General features: G+C 36.7%; 1 protein-coding gene across 2 annotated transcripts in view; it reads right to left on the reverse strand.

Moving 5' to 3' along the window:
* The window catches only part of MAN2A1 (mannosidase alpha class 2A member 1), a 164,426-nt gene that overhangs the window by 23,840 nt on the left and 125,538 nt on the right, over positions 1–15,048 (reverse strand). For both annotated transcript variants that reach the window (XM_057737710.1, XM_057737718.1), the window contains 2 exons: positions 4,705–4,838; positions 1,782–1,923 (listed from right to left, as the gene is read on the reverse strand). In XM_057737710.1, the coding sequence (XP_057593693.1) occupies positions 1,782–1,923; positions 4,705–4,838 (276 nt within the window). The remainder of the gene's footprint in view (positions 1–1,781; positions 1,924–4,704; positions 4,839–15,048) is intronic.

The following is a 15,048-nucleotide window of genomic DNA, read 5'->3' on the forward strand; positions in this document are numbered from 1 at the left end:
AAAAAAAAAATCACCCAGAGACATATTTATATGCTTAAGATTATGCTCCCCCCAAAACCCACTAAAGTTATATGTATTTAAATATATATATATATTCATCCATCCACTCATTTATATTTGCTACAGTATTTAGCAATCATTTGGCATAAAAGGGAACTACGTAAAGGATTTTAATAACCATTATGCTTACATAGTCAAACCAACTCTGTTTAGCCTCTTTCTTCTCAGTTTAGGTGTCCAGTACCTAAAATTACCAGCGGTGGTTAGAATTTTCATTGTTGCTTTCTCCATATTTTATAATACACTTGTCTAGAATTTGCTCCTCAGGTCCTGGGGCTAATTGTCCCCATGTCTATCTAGAATTTGATCACTTCACATTCAAAGTAGTATATCAATCTCTTGGTTATTTCTAACTCTTCTGCCTCCAAATGTTACTCTATATACTATGTGACACTTAGTAAGTTCCTGGCCTGTACTCAAATTGCTTCTATATCCATAGCTATGCAAACACTAGGGTATCCGGGTATTTATATCAGATCTTTACCAAGGAAGTGAGATAACACTGTTTGGTTTGTGACTGCTTGAATCCTAAGGTCTAGTCCCTTATTTACAGCCCAGTTTTGAGAATTTAAGGCAGGGTTTAAAAATGGGTAACTCAGGAGTCATCTCTGACACAAAGAGGTTTTCAACATTTACAGAATGGGCAACTTCTCATAAAATTCCAGACTTCTGGGCTTTTCTTCAAAAACAAAAAAATTTGGCAACACTGGGCCCCTTTCCCCATGGCGAGGAGCTGACACTATGCAGTGGCTGCCCCACTGTACCGGGGGGGGGGGGTGCTCTGCAACTCCCTCAAATTCCAGCACTCCCTGCAGTAGCCCCGACGTGAGGCCATTATTATTTTTATAACTGCATTCAAGTCCTCATGACATGATGTCATGATTTTGTCTAATGAAGGCCACAAAGAAAAATGACAAGTAGTAAGGTTTTCTGTGTGTGGAAGTACAGAATGCATGTACACGCCTAATATAAAAAGTGGGTTTGTAAGCATATGCCCAATATTAAAATGAATATGCTGGGCACCTGCACTCATTTATTACCTGCCTGGCTCTATAACACACTTGTCTTTGCAGTTCTTAGTATGTAAGGAAAGAGGAGCAATTGACATGCAAATGATAATTAAAAACATGTATTATGAAGGACTAGTCTCCCAATAGAAAGTTTTACAAATATCAATCTATGATCTATTTTCTCTTTCTCTCCATTTCAGTCTCTCTTTTGGAATCCATAAAGACATGTCTGTCACCAATTTATTCCCATATCTGTATCATCTCTACTCCTTTCCATCTTTCAGGTGGTAGTGGCCTGGAAGAACCCGATTCAGAGAAGGACCTAAGCTTGAACTAACTTTCTGCCTTTGCAAACTTAACTTATCTAAAGTCTAAATTATCTAAACTTAGTTTAACCTGAGTCTGAATTTCCATATCCATTCACTCACAACAATGACAGAGACTTTTGCAAACAATACGCTATCAGGAGAAGTAAATTATCCTTAAAAATAACCAGTTTCAGGGACTTTTAGGTCCCTCTGTTTTCCTCTGAAGATTGAGGAAATTTATTATTTTATGGTGGTCTCACAAAGCTCAAAATTAGCTAACAAGTCTGGTTCCCAAAAGAAGAAAGCTTGTGATGGGATGGATGGTAATATGTGTGATCAACAGGAAGACTACACTGGGAAGTGAAACTTGTAAGACCAAAAAAAAAATCTAAGCAATACACACCACTTTTTAAACTTGAAACACCTAAAGACTGAGCAGAGAGCAGGGTCAAGCGATGCTCAGCATCCTGGATGTAAGCCATTGTAGTCATTGGATAGACGTTCGCCTGAAGAGGTAATTTGCTCATTGTCATTCTAGGTTGAATCTGTAAGACCAAACAAGTCTCGTTACGGAAAAAAAAAATCAAGTGATATTTACACATGTACTTAAAAAAATTACCATTGACTACAGACGGCATTTGTTCCAAACAGAAAAAGGTACAGCACCTTTCTTGTCCAATAGAACAGCTAACTTAGAAATTAAAACACTCTTCAAAACAATATGAAGAAAAACCATGAGCATCTTAGAAAACAATTTTTAAACAAGAACGGCAGAACTTGTCCAGATTTTGAAAATAGGCATTACTATTTAAATTCAGAATAAAAATCCTTAACAAAAGTCTTCTAGCTCTCCAATATTTGCATATAACAAATTATAAAGGTATTAAGTATTCATTTCACATCTAAATCTAAAACACAACTTTTGTAATGAATGCTAAGCATAATAGCTCTCTATCCCCTTTCAAGAAATATATCTTATAATTCTTGAGTCAGTTTTAATAAATACCACACAGCTCCCCACCAAATCCTCTAACATACTATGTTATAATAATCAAATGCATATTTATATTTAAAAACTAATGCTTACTCTTCTTGTTTAGTTTCAATGTAGATCCAAATTCCAATTTTTCTTGGCCTAGTTTCTGAACGCATGAAATACAACTCTAACTTTATTTTTTGAGGAAGACTGACAATGCACTAAGCTGGTCTGGGTCACAGAGACTCACTCAAACCTCAGCAGGAGACACCAAACAGAGACTCTGTTATCAGAAGTCTTATACCATATAAAAATGTCACCTCTTCTTTTAAACTCATGAAAGTTTCACATGAAACTCAGAAAAGAAGTACAAAGTAAACGTAATAAGTTAACATGTACTGAGTATCCATGAACGCCAGGCACAGCACTGGGTATTTCACAAATAAGATCTTTAATCCTCACAACAACCATGCAGCAGTTTGTTTCAACCTACTGGTTTTGAATAGTGTCCCCTCAAATTCATGTCTGCCCAGAACCTGTGAATGTGATTTTGAAAATGATCTCTGCATATATAGTCAAGTTATACTGGATTAGGGTGGGCGATAATCTAAAGAGTGGTCCTTACAAGATATGGGGGATTTGGACAGAGAGACACATGCAGAGGCACAAGAAGACCATGTGACAGCAGAGGCAGAGATTGGAGTGATGTGTTTATAAGGCAAGGAATACCAAGGATTGTCTGCAACCACCGGAAGCGAGAAGAGACAAGGTTATACTTCCCTAGAGCTGATGGAGGGAGTGGGGCCCTGCCCAAACCTTGATTTTGGACTCCTAATGTCCAAAACTGTGAGGGAATAAATTTTGTTGCTTTAAGCCATCCAGTTTGTGGCAGTTTATATCACAGCCCTAGGAAATTAATAAGCTGGTAGGGGGGAAAAAAAACTGTAAAATGAAGGAAGGAAGAAGGAAGGAGGGAGGGAGGGAGGAAGGAAGGAAAAGCTAGCTTGAAAAAATCTCCAATCCTGATCTTCCTACTCCAATTAAGTCGTATACTTAAAAAAAGGACATTTAAAACTGTCACAACTGTGTGACACTCCACACCTGTGGGTCTAGACTTCTAGTTTGGCCCAAGTAACTACTCTTTTCAAAGCTTAAGTAAAGGCCTATTCTAAAGAAGAAACATTTAGGTTATAGACTTAAAAATAATATTTTCCTATTTATTCAAATGCTTGATCCTTGTAAAGAAATTTTTATTCATTTTTCACTAAGTTTTTTCATTCATGTATACACCCACACTTACAAATTATTGCTTCTGTAAGACTTTAAGAAAAGCCTTTCTTTTGTACACAAGGGAAAATGAATCACCATAAAACCAGGGCTTCATTTGAAAACCAAACAGCTGTAGTAGAATTAACATGTTAATTCAAAATGTATGCTGCAATTTTTATGCTTTGGAAAGGTTTAAATTTAACTTTTGCAGGAAATTGTGGAAGAGAAATTATCACAATCCTTTTCCCTCATCCCAGTTGAAAATCAAAGTAACAGCATTTGTGAAATTATTTCTGTTCGTAGTCAGAAATTTCTAAAATGCTAATGTCTCAAAAACATGCTCATGTTTTTAATAGTATAATTTCAAAGATGTGTTGTTACGCACATACACTTTGAATACAGAAATTTAGGTAACAATCAAAAGAGCTCAAGCAAATTAGAGAAATGACAATCTGAAAAATTTTTATGAATCAATTTTCCCATTACTATTTCAAACTATTTCACGAAAATTTGGACTAAATACATACCTACTCACATTTCTAAACAGATAAATGTTTTTATTTGTATGTCTATGTACACATATATGTGCACGTATAAATGTACATACATATATATACATCGGTAGAGAGAAGAGTTTTCCTGAAATTTAAGAGCCCATTATTAAATCACACATTTAAAAATATAAGTGGAATAAACTAAATATGCATGGACCAATTCCCTATGAGGAAAAAAAAAGATATACTACATCAATCCCTAATTAATATTTCCTTTCTACTAGATAAATTCACATATATTTTAGCATCAAAGTATTCAACATGCATAATGGTCACCAAATCTTCCTTTGAAAAAAATAAATCCTTACAAATAGGTTTTATAAAATAGTCTTGCAAATATTTGTTCTAACCTTGAAAATCTGGTTGAACATAGAACCTAAAAGTGTCCGTTAAAATTCAGTTTTATTTTAGAAATAATTTGCAACCTTAAGCATATTTTTTCAAAGGATCCAAAATTAACTGACCCATTATCACATATAAAAGTTACATACTATAACCATTACTTAAAAACTTTAAAGGAAAATTACCTGGTATCCATTTAGGTCAGTATAAAATCTGTTTTGGCTGTTGATGCTAGAAGAAATTCTCATTGCAATCTCACGGTTATGTTCTTTTCGGATGTCCACAATATTGGAAATTTCCACAGACTGTCCTTCTATTCCTAAATTTGAAAGAATATATACATTAAGAAATTGCCCTGCTTTTCTTAAATATACTGTACAGAACTCCTTCCAAAGTTACACATATTTTCCTGTTTCCTACTTCGTATATTTACCATCTCTCATACACTAAATGGTGTCACAATTCACCTCTCTCTCTATTTAATCAGACAATAGAAAACACTTATTCAGGAGCATATATAATTCAACAAAAGGATGGAGAGGCTGGAATGAGATAAATATAGATGAAATATAACATGCAAATGATTCTGCAATGAGTTCTAGAGGGGAAAGGGGACATTAAATGAGAAAAGGTCAGCCCCACTACAGGTCAATCCACCGCTCATGGGTGCTGCCATTCCTCAGCAGAGCCATTTGAGCCTACTTCTTCACCAGGCTCTCCTCACACACTGCAAATTATGAGCAGTGAAATTTACACTCTGTTGGTTCAAGACACAGTGTATTATTGCCCATGATCTGTATCCAGGAAAAGAGACAGGAGATCCAATGAAATGATTTATGACTGAAACCGATATTACCACACTAGTACTTGTGGAGTGTAATCTGGAGAGCTCCCCAAACTTAAATCAATTTTGATTGAGTTTGGTATCTCTTAGGACCCCTTGTAATGTAGTGATTCATTTTGCCCTTTGTGACATAAAGCAGAAGAGAGCTTGAAAAAGTCACAGATGTATTGAACATTTTTCCTTTTTTTTTGGATAAGCCTAAAGTATTTACTCATTTCTATCTGTCATACTACCCTAACTCTATCTTCAGGTCCTCAGTGAACCCTTGGTTCTATTTCAGAGTTGGAGAGAAGAGTTATGAAGAAACACAAGACTCTTAATACAGACTGAGTGGGTATAAAAGATATTGTAGGATCCTCTAAGAAAGAGAGCTATTAGGAAAGTGGTCAAAGAAGGAAGATCGGCCATATCCTATTTCATACAGCTGAAGCTTTTTGAGGTTCCAAGACCCTTGGACACTTACCCACAGCTGTTATTCTGACCTACCTCTCCCCTCCTCACACACAAGCTGTCACTCAGCTGATAACCAGCGCACTCTTCAGACAAAGAGGGCTGTGCACAGAAAAACAGGAAGGGGAGAAAGAGTGAGGAAGCCTTTTTCCAGGAGCCAAGAGGAATCCCCAGAACTTACAGAAGGTGACAGCAAATAGAAAGGAAGTTTGAAGCTGTGGGATTCGTAGAAAAAATGTAAATGCAGCTGGTCCAGGCATTATAGGTTCGTGTGAAAAGTACACTGGAAATTGTACACCATAAATAATAATAAGGTAACAATACTAAAGGGGCAGTAGCTTCCATCAATATAATTTTCAGAATGCTCACAGAAATTCTCTCCTGGTAGATGTTGCTCTTCCAAACTCAACAACCTCAACCACAGCCAACTTCAGTTTCTTACTATGATGAGTATGATCTCCATGGGTGGGGGAAGGAAGTGCCATTTTTTTCCTGCTTTATAACCACAGTCTGAACCACTAACCTCTGCTAGCTAAACGCATATACACATCTCCTTCTGAGAATTACCAGAAGAACCTGCCAACATAGCTGATCCAAACTTCTTCATCACTATTTGGAAGTTTGGGGGGAAAAAACATGTACATACGCTGGCGATAGAACAATAAATAGTATGTTCTCTGAACTACGAAATGCATTACTTTAAATGCAAACATTCGTTCCGGTATACTTATATTAACCAGAGTATTTTTCTAAAACCAAATGAATTGTATATGAAATTTTAATAGACAAGCATCCACAAATGAACCAAAGATGCCCAAACCCAAAATGTAGCACTAGGGATGCCAGTATTAAGGCAGCATTAAGGAAAACAGCAGATGGTAAGTGACTCTACTTTACTGAAAGCATTTGTAGGGTTTTTAGTACTACTTTATGTTTTCTCCTCTCTAGATGGAATATTATCTCAGGGGTCAACAAAACACATGAGATGAAATAAAGTCTTCACAAAGGAGAGTGTCATTAATTTCAAGCCATGTATCTCTGGAAAACATTTACAGGGAACATGCTTCAAGGAAAAATTAATAATTTCACATTACCTCTAGCAATGATAAACTATTTCTGTTGAGAAAATCATCTTTCTCAAGCTCTGTATTATGCTCATATCTTATTGGGGCAACAAATGCTTAAGGCTCCTTTAAAAGGAGGACTCCATGTCCATTCACAATTCAGCAATACATTAATTTAAATTCTGTGCCAGGACAGACTTTTAAAATAAGATCAGACTTAATATACTTACTATGAACAAACTAAATGAAAACTGTAATGGTAATAAAAGCAAGGAGGTATCCTTGAGTTCTCAAAGAAAAATTATTATTTTTAAAAGAAGAACATGTGTGAGGGAGAAAGAAGACTGCTAACTTTTCCAGTTCTGTATCAAGAACTCCTAAGACGTGCCAGTCCCAAAGAAGCTTATGGGACTGCGGGGAGAACTCCCCAGGAAGCAGGGATACAAACCCAGTGGTCCCAGTGATCTGCTGGATCTTTGCAGGATGTGGCAGCAAAAGATACTTTTACTAAAATGGTTCTACCAGAGCACAGACAGTCAGGGCTTTCTGAGCCCCTCTGGTTTTCCTTAAATCCTGGGAAAGAAAATAGCTCCTACTTTACAAGAGTAGTCCACGGGGGAGGGGGAGCAGGTGTGAGGCCCTTCCCAGGTTTCAAGAGAACTAAGTGCTCTCTTGCTAGCACCTCACACTCTGCACCCTTGGAGAAAAGAGGATGGAGACTGCTTATTCTTACTAACATAGGCAACACAAAGGAAAATTCAGCCAGTTCACAGGTGAAAAGCTATAACAGAGAAGCCAAAAGAATCCCTAAAGCCTATGAGCTTCTCCCAGACACAGGCTGTCTTACACACTATCTTTGTATTTCAGTTTTTAACAATCTTTTGGGCACATGGTTGGTGCTGAATCACTGTTAAACAGAATGAGTGAAAATGTGGGAGGCTGTCCCTCATCATGCAGAAGTTAGCTGGCGGGCAAAAGCAGATGGGCTATGGATAAGGTTCAAATAGAGAGATGAGAAGTAAGCCCTTTCATTTTGAGCAAACACACGCATGTTAGAATGTCAGCTCCTCAGGTACAGGAAACATGTCTTCTTTATCTTTATGCTCTCAGTACATAATAGGTACACAAGAAGTGAGTGAAGGGTGGCAGCTGTATGAGGGAATGACAACAGCCAACAAGTACCAAGTGCTTACTATGTATGTACCATACGCGTACTATAGGCTTTACATATAGTAACTTATTCAATCCTGACCCTAAGCCTAGGAGGAAATTATCTACCCAGATCACAAGCCCTGGCAGGACCAGGACTAAATCTCTCAACCATCATGTCTCAATGGCAGACCAACTATTGGAAAATGCTGAAATTACTCTGGGACCAAGGATTAGGGAAAGCTTTGTAGGAGCTCTAAGCAGAGGAGAGCTCCAGATTACTATTAAATAAGGAGAGAGGGCACTGACCTGGGATCTGATACGCAGCAAGAGCTACTGAACTGAATGAAATAAAATGAAGGGACAAGGCTTGCCAGAACTCAAAACTTCTTTAAAACAATCCAAATATCTCTTTTAAAACATCACAGTCACTTTAGAAGCCAATAAATACACATTAAATATTAAAGACACATACCCTAATTATCTCTCTTATCTACTTAAAATGAACACTAATCACGAGCACAAGCATGTTTACAGCACACTGTGCAAGAATAAAAAAAAAAATGGGGAAACGTGCTAGATGTCCATCAAAGGCAAATGAATAGTAAAATCAGGTACACCCATGCTGTGTAGCAAATGAAAAGAATGAGGCAACTCTCTGCCCTGGCAGAGAAAGATCTGATGGAAAAAGCAAACAGGGCATTTATACGGCGTGACAGACTTTATGCAGAAACGGACACAAACATAATATTATATACATTTCTATAGGGGTGTGTGTGTGTGAGTGTTTGTGTGTGTGTGAGAGAGCAAGAGTGCACAGATATCTGTATTACCTCTCTTGAGCAGTGGATACGGACCAGACACAGATTCCAGACAGATTTTGTGTTATATCCATAATGTGTGAAATTTTTGTCAAAAGAATATGTGTATAAACACACACACAATTTGCATTTTATACATAAAAATAATTTTAAGCATTTTTTTAAAAAGAATATTTTCTGAGAAGGCAGGGGAAAAAATGAAACTAAGGAGGCAAGGGGTCAGGGTCAGAGGGCATCACCTCTTGACTCTGTTGCTCAGCTCTTAAGGAAACCAAGAAACGACCTCGAAGGAGTACGGAGAGAAACACTGCAGAGCGCCTCTAACACATCCCCTGTGCCTGAAAGAAGAGGCTGAGCAAATATCCAGGAAGGTCTAACGACTAAGTCATGCAGATGGAAAGCCTGGGGTCATGGCTGTGAGCAGCAACTAATGGCCTCTGGAGGATCCTAGGCATATCTCCTCTGCACAGTCTACTGTCTTCACATCAGACCATGCTAAAGTCTACCTGGAACAGCCTAGTTGAGGCCCCTCCACCTGTCTAGATCACCTTACTTTAGCAATTCTGAAATGCAAGGTATACTTTTCCAAGGAATAGACCTGATAAATCAGACAATTCTCTCATGACACCAAAGTAGTTACAGGAATGAGAGGCAGCAGCTTGGGAGAAAGAGAAAAAGAGAGCCTCAGTCACACTCCAGCAAGAATCCAAGATCTTGTTAGTGGCATGCAATGTGTGCTTAGGACAAGTCATCAGATCAAGATGGAAAAACAGCAACTGGCCCACACCCACCAGGAAAAATGAAAAGTGATGGCGAGGGCCCTAAGAGAGGTGTTTAAGCCTTCAAACAAAAGTCTAACAGAAATCTGACATAGATAGGAAATCATATAAAATAAATCCTCAATAAAACCATCCAAGATTTAAAGCAAGGTCTTCAGTGACTGTCCTTAAAATGTGGGCTCTGGAACAAAAGAAGAACCTTGCTATCAGTCTGCTGTCCTCATCTCTTTTCCTCAAGTCTGTGTCTGAACACAGAGAGGGACTGAGCCCTCACATCATAGCAGAAGTAGGACAATAAAAGCTGTCATGGAAAACCAGGGCTTCTAATTTTGAATACCTCCCCTTCAATTCTGGGAGAATTTTGTTTTGTATTTAAGTGATCAAAAATATAAAAATAATGCTCCCAGTGTGTATTTACTTTGTGACATTCTTTTCGTAAACTTATCTAGCTTACCTGGGAGTTGACACATGATTATTAATTAACACACGCTGCTTAGTTTGACACATGCACTTAAATGACAATTCTCACAACAACAATAAATTTAGTAGGTCAACATGTAGATGATGTTTTTAGAAAGCAAATAATACCATGACTATACTTAAAAAAAAAAAAAAAACTGTACTCCTATCTGAAAGTACGAAGAATAGAAATGATAGTAATTCCCACAAGCAGATGACCTTTTTCTCCATGTTGACTAACTCAACTTATCGTCCATTACAAGATCTAATTTCTCCTCTGAGGTGCTTGCTGATTTCCAAGGCTGTAAATGTTCACATTGATTATTTCTCCACAAGTGAAAATTTTAACATCTGCTTTCAGGAATACAAAGTTTAGTAAATTTCATTCCAAGACTCAAATTTAAGAAAATGATGATGCACCACTGTGTTTCATTTATAAAGCACTAGATAAATAACTATGACTACTAGTGATCAACTTATCATGAGCTAGGCACTAGTCTACATTTTTTATGCTTTTGATTTCAATAATTCTCATGACACAAAAGTAAATGCATAATAGGAAAGGTATAGCATTTGATCACGCAGATTGCAAACTCTGGTTAAACACAACAGAACTGGGAATCTGTCTTTTTCTTTTCTAATAAACACTGATTTTAAAAAACAACAGGTTTCTTAGCAGCCCTGTCTTGGAGGAACATAACACCTATATCAGTAACATTCTTTTAAATCCAAAACAGACTCGGTCTAACTAACCGTCACCTCCCCCTGGGAGGTGAATAAACCGCACATGACCCCCAATTCAGACTTGGGCTGGTCTCGCACAGAGGAGAGAATGTTGGAGTAATCTCAATGATCTGTCTGCCTCCACAGTCACTCCGGAGTCGCTTACTTCCTGTCCTCACTCTCCCATGCTCTTTTCCAAGGCGCTTTTAGATAGGAAGCTCAGATTCCACTAAAAGGGACCTGCCATGGAGGCATGTGGTTCTTCCTTTGTTGTTTTTCTTTTTTGACTACACTGTCATTATTCCTTCTCCCAACTTAACCAAAAAGAGAAAGATAAAGAAAAAAAGAAAAAGAAAAAAAAGGCAGCAGCATGTCTCTCACCCACCCTAACTCCAGTGGGGCTGAACAAAAACAATTCTCAAAATATTGGTGTCTGATTGAACTTTAATGACTAGGGAACAAATATTTTTGCAAAACGCGGTTTCCAATTGTTGGCTTTCAACAAAATTGAAGGTTGCCTAATAAAGCTGTCAGACAGTAGATCATTAAAAATAATTGATTAATGTTTGGCAATAGATCACTGTGATTTATGGAATATAACTCAGAAAGTGTTCAAGGAATTAAACAGTATTCTCATAACTAAACTACTTCTATTCCCACCTACTTATGTTAGCAACATTCCTTTGCCTTACATTTATAAGAATAAAAAGTAAGAATAAAATCGATGCTGAAACCTATCTCACTCTAGCAACAAGTAACATTCACCAATGAATGCATAAACATTTAGAATACAAAGGGTACAATTCATCTCATTAAGAAAAATGTTTCTCTTAAAGTTTATAAAATAAATGATCAAAATGGTAATATATATAGATCAATTATATGTTTTGATCACTTTATACTATTAATAATAATTTTTATAACTCAATCCAGAAGAAATTTAATACTTTGGAGTTTTAGGATGACAGAATTTTAAAACATATATTTAAAACACATTTATTTCAGAAGAATAATGAAAGTTGACCAATAAGACTCTCAAGCATAAAGTATTACATTAAGATAAAAATTGGTGGAGGAAGTAGAATGGAAATATGAGTTCAAGGAGAAAATAATGATATGAAATTTGTTAAGAGGAGCTTGTTCAGGCTTTTTAAAAAATGCATGATTTAGTATCAAACTGCTACCCATTGGATATGCTAATTTTAAAATGTCAATATTTACAATATACCAAAAATAATAGCCTTTGCAAATATTTAACCATATAAAGAAAAACCAGATGTCAAATTACAAATATGTAACAGACACAGATTCTTCAAATTCTTATAAGAACAAAGGAATTTGATCTCACCCACACCACTTCACACTTTGTGATATTCTTTTCCTCCTTCCTGCCCATTCAAGTGACATTTCTCCGAGACCTAGCATCTCAAAAACTCACTTCCTTTTTCGAATCTTCCTCAACTTTCACAAGCCTCCAATGACCACTCTCTCTTCTAACACTTATGGTCTAACTTATCTGGCCTGCACATCCTCTTAAGGAGATACAACACTTAGTACATGCCAGGCTTTATGTACACTAACTAAGTTAATCCTCGAACACTCCCATCAGGAAGACTCTATTATTGTCATCATTTTCAGGATGATGAAACCAAGACCATGTAACCTGCACAAGGTCAAACACCCCGTAAGCAGCAGAGCCGGCTTGAGAGCTGGGGATGAAATGTATATGGGCTGACTCTGGAGTCTGAGCTCTTAACCATCACACTTCCCCTGTGTTTCCCATCCCTATTCCCTTCATCTGAGTTTAGTACAACACATATGTGTGGGGGATGATGCTATTTCCTGCTAAGAAGCTATGCCTTCAATGCAGCTGCTATTAAACAGCCACCAAGATAACCTCTGAGTTCTGATTCTGTGCCCAGATTGTGCTTACCACCCCTTAAAATAACATTCCCTTCCATGCCTGTAGGGAATAATCAGATTCGAGACATAGCTACTTATTTCATTTTTTAAAAGCTCCAATTAACAGGAAAAAAATCCTTAGCAGTCAATTGCATATTATGATATTCCAAAAATGTTTTAATTACCTAAGTCTGCCTAGCCATAACTTACTTAATGCTTTTTACTCTTAAAACAAACTAAAAACGGAACATAGTCCTGGGAAAAATGAGAGATTGATTACAAACCATTTTAATATCCTCATGAATCTTTTTATGGAAATAAAAACAACTTCAGCGAAGCTCTGAGACCTTGTTTATAAGTGGAAGGACTCCAGGGATGAGGGCCCCAGATTCAAGTATCCTTAGGAGAGGAGATGAATTTAGAAGCGAGGAGTCAAGCACCAAAGAAACTTGATGCGAAAATAAGCTTTGTGAAGACTCTTTGATGGTGATACCTAATTGACCACCTAGTCTTTCTCACCTAAGAAGTTAAAGAACAAACTCAAGGTCACTCTAGTTTGCTTAGAGGCGAAACTAAGGATTCAGATCTCTAATTCCCAATGTGATTCTCTCATATGCTTAACTGGATAAAGTTCATTTTGACTCTCTAAAAGTCAAGGGTCATATTATGAATCCATTTAGATTATATATTCAAAACAGAAGAAAAACTAAGCAACCTCTCTTTGGTTGATAAATACGCCCCTGAAAGGAAATCATCAGTCATTTCAGCCAAAGGAAAGTCTTTTCTTCCATTCTTTTTGATGGCAGTTCATTACATTTTACCCCCAGGCTACTTTGTACTTTCTTTTGGCAAGATCCATTATATGCAGTACTTTCATAAGGTGTTGGTGGGAAACAGGCAAAAGTATTGCATTTAAAATATTTCTCCTAAGGGTTGAAACATGGTTTGCACAGACATACTCACTCATTCACTCACTCACTAACACCTGCCTAGGAGAACATAGTCCTGAGGGAGGAAAAAACCTTGAAGGTATATATTATAACAGATCTGGAACCTGAACCTTGTGCCAGTGAAAATGTACATGACACACTGGTAACCCATAGCAACATAATTCTTCAAAGTAGCAGCTGATGTCAGAAAACTAGGGCACCAAAGTCTAATAATTACAACCCTGAAGACAAATGAGACTACAGCTAGCGAATATCACTTACTGATCATAACATCATGGCAAGATACGTATTTTTTGCGATGGTAAAATATCAAATTACTATAACACAACGGGGTACAGGAGTTTCTGCTTGTATCATATCCTATCTTCTAATCCAAGATTAATGATAAAAGCTAAACTAGCATATCTGGTAACATTTAAAGCTTCAATTTAATGAAAGATGATTACACTACAAGAAAAATGAATCCCCACTTCTCACACCTTCTCCTCCAGAAAATTGTTATTTTCTACAAACTAAATAATCTTTTAGAAATCATAAAACAGTTCTAAAAGGGCATTTCATTAAATTATGGTCACCACAAAAAGGATTCCTTAGTTAACCTGATAAAAGGCAAAGCATGATAGAAACCTCTGAAATTGCTCAGATCTTTTGAAGCTTTCAAAGCTTGTAAGCACAAGATTCCCTCTAACTTAATATTTCTAGAAACCTTTTGAATGTAATGTCTGAACAATAATGAAAATAAAAACACAGTGTTTTTAATAGCTTAAATGATGTTAAGAGAGAGACTTTAAACTGCACCGCTTATTATTTTCAGAATCTGGAGAGAACACAAATAGAGAAACTAAAGTTAAATACCAAACCAAGAACAAAACCAGAAGTCAGGCTGAACCCAGGCCTCCCAACTCAATTTATTTCAAAATCAATAATGACCACACAGTTTATGTACTTTGGGAAGTGCTGGCTGATTTTTGTCCTTGACTTCGTTTTCTGCTGAAGATTAAATTGGGTAAAAGTTACTTTATGGAGAGAAGAATCAAAGAATAACTAAAAAAGAGATTGAGGAACTTAAATATAGTTTGCCAGGTCTGCATTACCTTAGGTTTTAAAAGAATGTTTTAAGTAAATGGAATTTGAAAGGTTTAATATAAACAGATACTCACTAAAGACAACCCATAATATTAACTCATTTTCTGTTTTTTTACCCTTGTTGCTGAGAGATAATATAATCTTTTGTATGATTAAGTGGTTTAGTAAACTAATACAACTTCAGTATGTAATTATAAAATATGAATAGTCTCCCTCCCCCCAATCCCCATTTGTTTCTGGTTCATGAATTTGGTACTAACAACAGGCTCTAGTCATTAATACTCATCCAAATAACTGCATCC

This window comes from Hippopotamus amphibius, chromosome 1 (genome assembly GCF_030028045.1).
Source record: "Hippopotamus amphibius kiboko isolate mHipAmp2 chromosome 1, mHipAmp2.hap2, whole genome shotgun sequence".
Classification (NCBI taxonomy): domain Eukaryota; kingdom Metazoa; phylum Chordata; class Mammalia; order Artiodactyla; family Hippopotamidae; genus Hippopotamus; species Hippopotamus amphibius.